The sequence below is a fragment of the Fonsecaea monophora genome, assembly GCF_001642475.1.
Source record: "Fonsecaea monophora strain CBS 269.37 chromosome Unknown Scaff47, whole genome shotgun sequence".
Lineage (NCBI taxonomy): Eukaryota > Fungi > Ascomycota > Eurotiomycetes > Chaetothyriales > Herpotrichiellaceae > Fonsecaea > Fonsecaea monophora.
The window spans coordinates 14,577-27,471 of NW_019173978.1; the positions used below are offsets into that span (position 1 = coordinate 14,577).

The 12,895-nt window shown below is 51.7% G+C and overlaps 4 protein-coding genes across 4 annotated transcripts; 2 read left to right on the forward strand and 2 right to left on the reverse strand.

The window, feature by feature from the left end:
* Positions 1–1,104: 1,104 nt before the first annotated feature.
* AYO21_06630 (hypothetical protein) lies at positions 1,105–1,881 on the forward strand (the record flags this gene model as incomplete). The annotated part of the gene is made up of 1 exon (XM_022656589.1): positions 1,105–1,881. One exon carries the CDS (start codon positions 1,105–1,107, stop codon positions 1,879–1,881), a length of 777 nt encoding a protein of 258 aa, XP_022511031.1.
* Positions 1,882–3,807: 1,926 nt separating this feature from the next.
* AYO21_06631 (hypothetical protein) lies at positions 3,808–4,854 on the forward strand (the record flags this gene model as incomplete). Its single annotated transcript, XM_022656590.1, has 1 exon — positions 3,808–4,854. One exon carries the CDS (start codon positions 3,808–3,810, stop codon positions 4,852–4,854), a length of 1,047 nt encoding a protein of 348 aa, XP_022511032.1.
* Positions 4,855–5,799: 945 nt separating this feature from the next.
* On the reverse strand, positions 5,800–7,464 carry AYO21_06632 (hypothetical protein; the record flags this gene model as incomplete). Its single annotated transcript, XM_022656591.1, has 2 exons — positions 5,800–6,846; positions 6,907–7,464. The coding sequence occupies 2 exons, from the start codon at positions 7,462–7,464 to the stop codon at positions 5,800–5,802; spliced, it is 1,605 nt and encodes a 534-aa protein (XP_022511033.1).
* Positions 7,465–9,749: 2,285 nt separating this feature from the next.
* Positions 9,750–10,799, reverse strand: AYO21_06633 (hypothetical protein; the record flags this gene model as incomplete). The annotated part of the gene is made up of 1 exon (XM_022656592.1): positions 9,750–10,799. One exon carries the CDS (start codon positions 10,797–10,799, stop codon positions 9,750–9,752), a length of 1,050 nt encoding a protein of 349 aa, XP_022511034.1.
* Between the last annotated feature and the right edge of the window lie 2,096 nt (positions 10,800–12,895).

Sequence of the window (12,895 nt, forward strand, 5' to 3'; positions counted from 1 at the left end):
GGATCGAGAGGATTAGTTAAACTCGAGGACCACGGACGCGGGACAGATTTAAGACTGGCGAGATGTTGGCACTGGTCTCAGGTGCGAAAGCGGCATGGGCGGGGAGAATACGGACAGAGGGTGTGCCATGGCCATACAGCTTCTAGATCAAGCGTACTCTGGATAAGAAAGGGGATGGAATTAACACTGATAGGTTTATTGGTTTCTGGAAGGTTAACCAAAAGAGGATGCATAATTGAGCCTTCCTTAGGCGGCCCAGGTGAGGGCATTGGGCGAGTCAAGGCACGGATAGGCCAGACAAGGACGCGAACCACGGCTTTTTTGGCCTGGGGTGGATAGCGCAATGGCACAAAAAGTGGACGAGGTGAGCCGGGCGTGAGCTTCCGAAGAAGTTGGAGGGGGCTAAACCACTTGCGCCATAAGGACAGCATCCAGAAGGGACCCTCGAAGACTTCGACGAGGGGTCCATTACCCGAGCTGAACTGAGGACTCGAGTACCTCGTATGGGCGGTGTGTACGAGGTACTCGGCACAAGTACACTGAAACCCGGGCAGGCAGTGGGTGGCACACCGGCATGCCCTGGGCACACTCCCGATGCGAGCCCGGGCACGAGTCTTGCTTGGACTGGACGTGCACCGATGAGCAGACAAGACGATGCCATCACTTTAGTAACTCAGCTAGAGGCACCAGAGGCATCAAGAGAGGAGCGCCCGTACGTAGCGCCCGGGCCTGCAAAGTTTAGGGCACTTTAGCGAAGGACTTTTGGGGGGTTGTGGCCCATTCTGCACGTGTTCTTCTGAAGGATTTTGACAACCACTACCACCATCAGCAAAGCTGTGTTCCCGTCTCAGATCAGCTACAACATTAGGGAATCATCGCGAAAGGTGGCTGCATACTTTTTGTAACTTCATCCTCCATTGCTCTAGTGTAACTGGCTGGCACTTGTCATTGGTCGCATCTGGCATACGGGCCGTGGCTTCAGTCTCTTAGCAGGATTTGATCTGATAAACCTCACCTGAGACACTTTGGCCATCGTCTGTTGGGTCCAAAGAACATCTGTTCAACTGCTCTGCCCTCAGCAAACCAGCTGGTTCCCGACTCAGAATGTCTACCAGGCCTGCGAGGTTGGGTCTACAGCTGATCCAGGCTCGTAATGTCGTCGCCCCGACGAAGAAGGTGTTGCCGACATCACGACGCGATTTGTCTTCGGTAGCTCTGGTTGCGCAAAGCCATCGTGGAATCTCAGCATCGAAATTCACACCTCTAACTGCAAGTCCGCCGTCCTCAACCACGACCCCTTCCTCATTTTTCACCCCCTCCCTGTGTCGGACGAGAAACGCATCGACAACCTCGAATGCCTCTGCCCCGACAACCTCTACCCCTCCGTCGTCATCCTCCTCTCCTCCCCCTGCTCTCGATTGGAATACCTTCTTCCGCCTTCGAACCATACGACGTCGCTACGCAGTCACTTCCTCGATCATTACGTCCTTCGCTTCTACAGCCGGAGCATTGATAGCATTTTCCGAGATCCCAGCATTTGCTGACAACATCACCAAAATCATTCCTACCGATCCTGTCATTGGTATTGGGATAGCCACTTTTGGGGCCACTTTCTTTGGCTGGCTGATCGGCCCAGCCTTTGGAAACACGCTATGGAGACTATTGCATCGAAGTCGGTTGCCAGAGTTCAACAAAAAAGAGCGAGAATTTTTTGAAAGGGTTAAAAAGCACAGGGTCAACCCCACAGGTGCGAGCACCAACAACCCCGTGCCTGACTTCTATGGCGAGAAAGTGGGAAGTGTGGCTGGGTACCGACGGTGGCTGAAAGACCAGCGTGCTTTCAACAGGAAACGAGAAGGAAACTATTCCTCGACGAAGTGAACAGAAATGTTGTGGACCTCTCAAGCTACTCGCTCTGGGACACTTACAGGAAAGGGTTCAATGTATGGCAATGAGCGATTGCTCTCGAGCTCCTGCGGTTGGGTTCTCTGATGGTGCTGCTACTACAAGTCACGGCTGGGCAGTAACATAAGGCGATATGGAGGTTTCACACTGTCAGCTGTGCAGATGAATGTTCGAAGAAGCCCACATTCTCGTGTAATAACACTCCGATTACCACCCTCGTTGTACAACAACTGACACTCCGATATGACAAGATCCAACTATATTCCAAATGACACCCTTCCATCTCAGCTCTGCTTTGTGAAAACAGGCACTGGTGATCTGAGGGATCCCAGTGACTTGCTACACCTCAATGTGGATCTTCCCGCGACAGAGTTGAGGTTTTGTACCAACCCGCTACTTCTCCCGCGTTTTTGTAGCAGCGAAGGAGACTATCCAATGTTTAAGGCGTGACGGCGTTCAGGTACATACCTGATGGGCACTAGGGGTAGTAGAATGCACTTGTCTTCCATGTCGAGAATAATGTCAAAGACGACCTCTAATTACCTAACGAGGATGCTTTACGGCAAAGTCTGTCTAATGTGAGAATAGTCTAGGCTTCCTCCTCACATCGAGGGAATGACCTCCAGATCCACCATTTGACTGAAAATCTTACACAGTGAGAGAGAAAACTACCTCAGAGTCATTCGCAGGTGAAGTCAGTGGACGGCGGATCGAGTCACGTGACGCCAAGGCCAAGGCTAGATGACCATGCGAGTTGATGTTCGTCGCTGTTGTTTGCTTGTACCTACTTGTAGATTCCAATAGAACGTCTACTCTCTATTAGGCTATGCTTTTTTCCTTCTTCAGGGGCTCGCATGACATCTGGATCGCCATCTTCCACTCTCTAGGGACGCGGTCTGTTTGCCGACGAACCTCGCCAGCCTCTTTCTGGGCCTCGGGGAAGTCTCGGGCACATGTCATACAAGTCATCCTTGAGCTTGTACTTGCGGCCCTGACCTCACTCCCAAGTCATTGGATGGAAGATGCCGGAGGGCCACAGGAAGATGCAAGGGGCTCCAACCAACCACGACGCGTAGCATGAACGCCAAAAGGATCATCCCCGGACAAATTGCCGCAACGATTAACACATGGATTCGAAAATGCTCTCGATTCTGGAAGAAACTCCAGCAGCTGGAGACTGCAAAGGGAAAACGAGCATGCGTGATTTGATGGCTGTTGCAGGCGTCATCATCTCCATATCTTCCCTTTTTTTCTTCACTGGTCTCGATGCGCATGAAACTGGGGATCCGGAAGAAAACCGGCCAAAATGCAAGTCGTCCACCATAGAACCCTACAAGTACAAGTATATCAAGACTGGTTTCTTCTGGTGCCCTTCCCACACAAGGACATCTCAGATTGCCTCTCATACCATCGACATCCGGAATTTGGCGGCTATTGTGTGCGAATCACTGTCCTTTTTGACCCCTTCTGAACGAATCAGTTGAAATCCCATCACAGTTGATTACTAGTTGACCCCAAATAGGTTGCAGTTAGGCCTTTGTCACTCTTTGGTCCTTGTAGATCATTTGGAACAGCATTGGCTATTACTTGAGTCAGGCGCACAGGTTTCCAAAAAAAAAAAAGTCAGCCGCTACATGAGTTGAGTACACAAATCAACAAATCCAGACGGGAAGGAAAGCCCAGAGCGACGAATTAATAAACGAAGCATTACATCACACACGGCCTGGGAAGACAGAACTATCCAAGGCGCGCTGTTACGAACAAGCAAGCCGCTTCAGAAGAGGTTCTTAAGTGATAAGACATCTCGGTCTCGGAACATTCAAAGAATACTCACCACCTTGAGATTGAGTACAGAGGAGGAGATTGTACCTATTTTTCAAGACATCACCAAGAGGACCAGAAATGTCGCAGATCACAGTACTAGGTTTCTCACCCTCGCGGCCAGACGAGCAAGGATTTAACGCCATCCATTGGGCAATATTGCTCACGCCAGCAACCGAAGCTCAGCAGCAGCAGCAAGGGTATGGTGCACAGCAGCCGTCAACAAAAAGGCCGAAAACCAAATCATTCTTCTCAACTTCCCGGCTCTTGTCGAAGACGAGCAGTAATGCCACCCCGCCGCTTGAAACGGTTCTCTATGACATGCACAACCACCAACTCCGCCAGCAGGTATATCCTGTCCCTGTCAAGGCAAAATCAGATTCAACCGAACAGTCGAACTCGTCATCACCAGAGACAGAGACTGCCGCAGAAAATCTCCAGACAACAGCGACAACCACAGACATCAGTTCGGACATTCATAACCAACCATTTCGACTCTGCCTCCGGATATTGCTGAGTTCCCATAACCTCCCGGTCACGAAGCTCGCTTCCAAAGTATCCAATCTGCTCTACCGGACACCAACCTACGGACCGGAAGAGGACTGGCTGCTCGCTGCACTACATATGCTGGTGGGGGCCGGCATCCTTGAGCCATCACAGAACTTCGACCCTGAGGCCATCTTGGCGTTCGCTGGAGAGGCCGTCAAGGAGAACCTCTCGCAGATCGGACACAGGTATGAACGTCAGCAGGAGGAAGTGTTGGAGCTGGACTACGCCAGTCACGTAAGGAGCATTGAACAGGTCAAAGCCATGTTTGAGCACCACCACCAACAGCAAGCCACGCCGCCTTACACGCCGTCGCCAACCCCGTCTCCGACATCCTCTTCTCCCGTGATAGGAGCTGCCGTGGTCTCACCAGCCATCGGAAACGTAGAGCGAAAGGGTTCCAGCGCGACATCCCATTTCCACCACGACCACTCGTGCAAACCCAAAACGCACAAGTTTCTGGGTCTCCGCATCTCGCCGTCGCCGTCGTCATACGCACCGCGCCACAGGTGGGCGTCAGGGGAAGGGATGAAGCGCGCGTATTACGAGAGGCAAGATGACCCGTATGGTGGGCTAATGTGAAGAATGAAGAAGCATTGATCTTTTTCTTTTTCTTCGTATCTTCTCTAATTATGTGTTTTTAGGGGGCAATTAAGGGGTATTATAAGGACAACAACAAAAAACGTGGCACCGGACCGGTCTGAGGCGTTGGTATTGGTAACACTGGGAGGATTCACATCTGTAACGGAAGCCTTGCGCGTGGCGAAGAGAAAATATCGTCGCCCTACCCGTGGTGCGCATACATTAGGTACATCATGTGCACATAAACGGAGTCAATCCCAAATATCCACAATCATTCATATTCATATTCATGCTCATGTTCATGTCCATGTCCACCTCCATGTTTCTACCCGCCACGCCCGCCTATACATCCACTTCCCAACGTCCACATCCGTGTCACCTTCTTCTAATATATGCAACTCGTAAAAGGGTGTTACCACCACCCTACCTGTACGTCAGCCCAATCGTCAACGGCGAGAAAACAAAACAAGGATCAAAGGTAAGAAAGACCCCCCGGGCCGAGGTCTTGGGTTCTATATGGACAAGTAACCTCTACCAAAGGGACGTCTGAATTCACCTCGGTATCTTACATCATGTTTACGAGGCGGAAAGACACACGCAAGGCAAAGAGTCCAAAAACTGTAAGATGGAAATATAGATTTTCGTTTTGTAAATGTAACATAGAAAAGAAAAGTTCGACTTGACAAAGTCCTGGTTGTGGTGGTCCTGCACTGGTACCTGTACCTGGTTTTCTCCATTCCTGATCCCCTTCTGCCCCTTAAAAGCTGGTTAAGCTGTAGTAAATGCAAGTAGCGCTCATAATATTTCATCCCACATACACAACTGGTCCTTCCTACTCCGAGGGGGTCGGCCCCACTGTATTAGTCCTTTACAATATCATCCGATTAACGCAATCCTCTTTGTCCCTGAACACCTGTGATCTGGGTTTTATGTTCAGTTCCATGTTCAGAACGCCTGGCCAGGCTGTCCTTGGTTGTGACTGGGGGGCACATAGTTCGCCCCGGGGATCGGGACAGACTCATACTGTTGTTCGCCAGGCGCGGCGCCCATGTGCTCGTGTATGCGTTCCTCAGGCGGAGGAGACATGGGCGGTTGAGGAGGTGGTGATGACGGTGAGAACAGTCTTGGTGAGCTAATACCCTCGGTCGCGGTGGAAATAGGGGTTGCTTTCGTTACTCGGATAGGTGGGGCTTGAAGTTTGAATGGTGAGGCAGTGGTCATGCTGTGCGGTGAGGCGAATTGTATCGGTGACGTGCCTTGTTCTGCGGCCGAGTGTATGTCCTGTTGGCTCTTAAGCGCGGACGGGAAACCAGGAGTTCGGGGTGTCTGAGCGAAGCCTGGAGTGTTCGGTGCAGATTGGGTCCTCAACTGGGCGAGGTATAGATCGCTTCTGGCACGATCGCGTGCGTCCATGGATTTCCTGAGTCGGTTCTTGCTCCAGAACCTGTAGAAGACAATACCATAGATGGCGATGACGATAACCTCGACAACAACTTCAATGATGCAACAAATTAGGGACCAGTCCTGCAGCCGACATACCAGCGCGTAGTGGATGTCGTCTTCAAAGAGTTGGCGGCGTTTGTTGTCCTTGCAGGACCAGCCCCACAAATCCTGTCCGTTGCCGCTGGCTTTGCTCCCGTGCAGGATGCCCGCACCGACGAGCCACATGACAATGCTGAACATGAACCATCCCACCGCAAACATGGTGTAATATACAGCGACCTTCTCCGCACGCTTGTGTCCACCCCGGCAGTACGCCAAAATGACAATGATGGAGAAGAGGAGCGAAACACAAGCGATGGACAAAACGACAATCTGTGGCCAGAGCTTCTGGCCGGCCGCCCACGGAGGCAGGTTGTTTCGCGGCGGTAGGGATCTGGTGGCGTGGAAAATTGTCAATACAGTCGACAGCATGGCGAGTACGATCAGGGAACAGGAGAAGTTCACGCCTCGTAGGACCATTTTGGCCATGCGTACACGGGTTTTGACTTTCTATGTTGCGTGTTAGAAGGCGAGTAGGAGAAGAACGCAGCGCCTGCAGAAAAGACTTACCAGATCTTTGGCCTGTTGAATCTCGGTCTTCATTTCCTCCTTCTCGAGGACCTGTTCTTCTCGGAAGGTTGGAGAAAGAGGGTTCAGCATTCTGGACGCGGTCCCCGGTGTTTTCAAAGCGGACTTGAGAGGCTGGCCCGCGGCGCCATTAGGATCCGCTCGAATATAGACTGTTTGCTCGACGGGCTGGTTGTCTGCGATATAGCCGAATCCGACATCTGATGGCGCGGCGGCTGGGTTGTGACTAATGCCGTTCTCCATCTTGCCGGTGGCAGGCGGATCTGCAAAGGGTGATTGACTCTCGCCAGGGCCTGAGGCGGGCGAGAAGACAGACGTCGCTTCGGCAAAGCGTGCCCGCCTCACGGGCCTATTGCCGCCACCGATGGAAGACTGAAAGGAAGCCGTCGAGTTTGTCCGGATCGAGCGAGTGGTTGCTTTAATATCTGACTTTTCGTCCAGGTCGGGGTCGTTGTCGAAGCGGCTAGGGCGATGGGAGCGAGTTTGCGAGTCGACAGTGAGGTCTATGGGAGACACAGGTTCGAAGTTTGATGGTGACATGGTGGGGAGGGGAAGGGTCTATGCTTTATCGGTGAGGCGATAAACTCAGCCCAGTCTTGGGTAGCGTTGGACAGGGATTCCCCAATGCGCTGGTGGCAGTTGATCGGAGCACGCCTCGGTGCTGCAGTACAAAATGCTCGTTTGGAAGCCCCGGAGTTTTCGACTTGCAGAGGCCCGACGCTGACGTGAGACGGGAATAGATATCCAGGCGGGAAGCGGGGATGCCTTCGAGATTCGGGAAGGGAGGGTTATATGATAGTAAAGTTTTGTTTTATTGTCGAGAGCCAGCTCAGATCTAGGGCAAAGAAAAGAAGGAAGAAAAATATTTCAAAGTTGATGGAAGAGTGAGTAAGAGACACAAGAGGCTGATGGGCGAGTAGGTCAAGTATTAGGTTGGGACGACTTTGTCTTGAGTGAGCTGACAACCCTGAGGCGCTTCGAAGGGCCCGAGTGACTTGATGGTAGGGGTGCCGTGGGTAGTATCAGTCGGCGGATGAGCTTCAAGACTCGCAGGAAATGCAGGGTGGAACAAGCGTGGTCACAATTGGCGCTTTGAGGTCGGTCAACCGGTCTCTTGGTCTTCCCTCTCCTTTGGGGGGAATTGCGGTAAGGCGTGCAATGCAGGGCCGGGCGGTGCTTGGGGGCAATTGGCCAAGATCAAGGAAACAGACACAACGACTCAGCGAAGCCTGCGCGAGCTTTTGAAAAGACGAATATAAGGACGGAAACAGGGCGAAGGATCGAGGTCAGGAGGATGAGGTGGTGAAGGTGAGAAGGAGGATGGAGGGGGGGACGAGACCTTCTTTGAGTAGTAAATGAAGCTTCTCATGCGTTTTGGGGTGCTGGGAGTTTTACCTTTCTCGTTTCCCTCAGTTGACTTGACTATTAAATCCATTTCTTTTTCGTCAAATGGTGGGATTGAGCTGGGCGCTTGAGAAGATGCAAAGATGGCAGTCTGGATGGATGTTGAGATGGGACGAAGCTGCGGGGGAGACACTCAGGACGCAGCCAAGAGGGGCATCGAAGGTGATGAGGTGAACAATTCTGGGATGATTGGACAAGAAGCCTTGAGGAAGCGCCGCCCCGTGGCGAATGAGCAGCGACAGACTTGGTTCATCACATTGTCGACCACTGATGGCGCTGGGGGATCAAGTGATGGGGCCTGCACTCACTGCATTGGCGTATGTGGGTTTCTATGTCGGGAAGTGCGAAGACACCCAAGTAATTACCAAGTAAAGATCGGATACCGGATGCCAAGGGCATAAGGGACTTCTAAAGGGATCAAGTGGAGATGATGTTCGGCAGCCATTGACAGTCATGACAAGTCACTAGGCAAGGTGGCAAGTCACCGCCTCAGGTGCCGAGTACAGTAGGTAGGGCCTACAAGGGATTCCCTAGGCATGAGTGACTTAGTCGGGCTCCCCCCAACTTTGGCAGTGAGACGCAGTTCCAGGCCAGGCTGTCAGGTCATCCTTAGCTACAAGTATAGGGACTGTTCGGCAGGAGGTGGCCGCCTCGTCCGCATAATACAAGTAAGTCGGTCATCTCTCTCCTTTGTCACTATTGACACCTGATGTGCTTTGCCCTGACCTGTTTTAGGGACCTCAAGATCAACCACGGACTGCCACTGACTGCCTGTTCTAGGCCTGCCAGGGTGCAGTGGAGATCCCCCCTCTCCCCCCTGCGATACGAACAGAGTGCCCAACTATAGGTCTCTTCGGCCGCTCGGCTATTTTTGGTGCTTGAAGCTTCCCTGGCTGCAGCCGCCCGGGTTACTAGTCCATGATCTTCACACCTCTGGAGGGTTTTCTATGTTTGGAAACTACCTACCTCCCGATCTGCGTCTGTGAGCTACTCCCATCTCGAGACTTCTTTTCGTCCTTTGCTATCTTGTGGTATGCCCTCTCCCCAGTAACCATATCATTCGACAATGGCGCTTAAACTCCAGCCGGTCCCAGAGATGATGCATGCTCGCTTGTGTCGGGAATGCAATGTGATGTGCCCTATGTGTCCTTTGTGTCTGTCGACCCGCCGCTCCATCCATTCTGAACAGCTACTCGCCATTGCCATGCCCTGCGTATCGTCTATGAAAAGCCATCACCTTACTCCATGCTCTGCTCAGGGCTTCGCTCGAGCCGCCTTGTACCAAAACACTTTCAGTAAAGCGGCTTGCCCATATCATTCCTGAAAAAATCCATATTCTGTCCACCCTCAGCAGCCTCGGGAACATCACGCGCATTCCAAAGATTGGTCTCATCCACCCTCAGCGCCAAGTGATGCAATTTTCAACAATATGCTACTGGAGGTTGTGCCACGGCGTACTGCTCCAGCCCTTTACTCTTGACCACTTTCTTAGGTGGTATGTTCACATTTGAAGTTTCGTTCCCGAGCGGGAGTCTGATCTTCAAGGCCTTGGTCGCTTTGCGCTTGGATTCCTCGAGCCGCTTCTTCTCCATCTCCGCCCTGCGCTTCTCGTCTCGTCTTTTATTCTTTCTCCCTTCGGCACTCATCATATTGTTCTCCAGCTCTTTGGCCGTTGCCGCTACCTTGACTGGGTGGAACCTCTCGTGAGCCAGAGTAATGTCCACGCGGTGCAGGCCGTTGCCGGCCAGATCCAGAAAAGGACGGGCCCATTTTTCAGAAACATCAAGTCGGCAGGGCCAATCGAAGAATGTGACATCAAGCGTCAGATGGCGAAGCGAGGTCACTTGCTCCTGGATCTGTCGTAAAACTATGGCCCATTTCGCGTCATGTCTCAATTTCCACCTTCGATCCGCCAGCCAGGTGGGTTCCGCATAGCCAACATGGGTGATCTGGAGTGCTTGGATGCTCGCACGAGCTTGTTCAGGAATGGTCTTGAGAAAACTCCGCAACACGACTACTCGGTCGAAGCAGAAGGTGGTTCTGGAATAGATGAACTTGACGGCTTCCTGGTTCATCTGACGACAGCTCAGGAGAAGACCAGACTCAGTTGGGTTGCTAGTGAACTGACCAAGCAGACGGTGAGGTGGTGGCTTGTGTTTCTTGAGAGGTTCTCGTCGCTTCATCAGTTGAAGTTCTTTCTGAGGGTGGTTGGCTGAAATGATGACCCGAGCTTCGGGAATGACGAGATCATAGATCCGGTTTCTGATCTCACCAGGGAGTTTGAAGAAGGAAAAGGGCTTCGAAGACGGGGACGGTTCAGGTCTTGAGGCTTTGGCGACGGGCGCAGTCGACAGTCGATTTGTGTCGGTTTGCGGACGAGATGGTGGTGGGCCTAGAGGTTTGACGATGGGCCGGAGAACATGCTGTCGATTACGGTGAGGAAGCATTCGGTTACGCTTTGATGAAGACATCCTGGCTTTTTGCGTTTCTTGCATGGATGGCGTCTGTCTCAGAAGTGATACCAGAAAAGAATATTTGACACAACAGAGCGCGGATGAGTTGGGATGGATGCTGGAGGTAAGAGAGAGGCAAAAGAAACCCTTGAGGGTGAAGACTCAGGTATAGGAGTCAAGGTAAGTTTGAAAAATGTCAGTGGGATTGACTAGTAGGAACCAAAAGGAAGTGAAGTTCAAGTGATATTGAGTTTACATGAGCCTGGCAGGCACACACGTGTCACATGATCGCGCTGACTGAATGGGTGGGAAAGCAGGAGGTGAGGTCTGCTGGCAGGGTGACAGGTACGTGACAATGACATATCCCCCATTCAAATTAACAACAATAGCAAGATGATAACCCGAGCACGGTGGTGGTGGGATGAAAAATAAAAATAAGAATAAAGGTGGAGGAGCAGGTTACAACAAGGTGGGAGAGAAGCTTGGAGCCAGGACATCTGCTAAACTGCGCTATCTCGAGATCGACAGCACATCCGAAACCAGCACGCAGCTACTTCTCCGCAACAACAGATTTTGGCGCAGATTACTCACTCCTTGGCTAGTAGGTGTTTAAAAAGCCTGCGACAACTTGGTCAAAGATATAATAGTGCTTATTAACTTTTCGGGTTTGGTGCTCCCCAGCTTATTTCGAATATACTCGCACGCTAGGTTCTCGAGCAGGCGGGGGGCTGGTTTCTACTCGTAGTTGAAGAGGTGAATACAAAAGTCGAAGGGGCCCCCTAAAGGCGTATAACAAGGACATCTACACTTATCCTTGGGGCGCTCTGTGAGAGTTGATGGATGTCTGTGCTCCCATGCAAGGCTGTCGACAAGGGGCCACGACTCTTTCCAATGCCCCGCGGCCCCTGGACAAAGTCGTGTCCGGAGATATTGTTCCGCCGTTTCCGAGATGGTGTCATCTCTTCCAAAAGCGGAAACACTGGTCCAGACGACCATGATTCCGAAGGGAGTTGTTTCCCAGTGCCTATCATGTAACTTTTAGAGAGTATTAATGTACAGTAACAGCCATGCACGCCTTAACACCTCATCCTGTCTGCATCTCTTTCCCTACTGCCAACCACCTACAGATTATTCTTCCCGCTGCGCCGCTCTATGTCAAAGTATCTACTGACATTGTAGTCCAGATCAGCCTGGTTTGTTCCTGGTAGAGTCTTTCATCGTCGGTTTCAACACCCTTAGTACCCTCGACTTTCTCGTACAATTCCATGACCTCATTGACCCGAGCGGCTCGGAGACGATCAAGCTCCGGGTTATACTGGTGGTGTCGTTTCACGATCACTCTTTCGTACCAACTGAGATGTCTGGGACGGTTCGCGATGCCGTGGAAATCGTGAGAGCGTCCCTCTCGGACAAAATAGCGGTATCTCCTGTTCACGCAGGTCAAGACCTGTTCTATCCGGGATGAATAAAATGGTGAGAATACAACCGATAAGGCCAAACCAGCTGACAGCCTGTTGAGGTCATAAGAACGCACCTCTTAAAGCCATCGACCCACCACTTAACTAGAACTTAGTCCTGGCCCTGATGTAGTTGTCCTCTGGACGACTGCTTTGGGGAGTCAACGTGGGAAATCCTCCCATAGCAACGGCTGTCGACTATATCTGCCACTTTGCAGGTTCAAGGCAGACAAGGGAAAAGAAGGTGACGAGAGGGCATGACGTCGAAAGTGTCTTTCCTGAATCTTCATATTGCAACAGATGTATTGGTTTCCACTCTTGCCTCCTTTTCTGACCAGGTTCTCCTGAACACTTCTTCGATTGAATGGACGAATGAGATAACCATGGTCGATACATGTGCTTCGAAAGAGAATATGCACTGGTAGGACGCAGCAAAGGGTTGAACCCGTAGTGGCAGATCGATCTTGCGATTTCTGGTAAATTCTCCCATGCTTAATGGCATTGAGGAAATACGCCACACATACACACATCGCCTTGCGCTGTGGTTGCTATTCACCTGCCTGGGTGCCTGCACGGCCGTGGATCGCTTATGTCATATGCCTGGAGGAGGATGCACGTTTTCTCCACACGCTCACTCGCTGACACAGGGACTGTCAG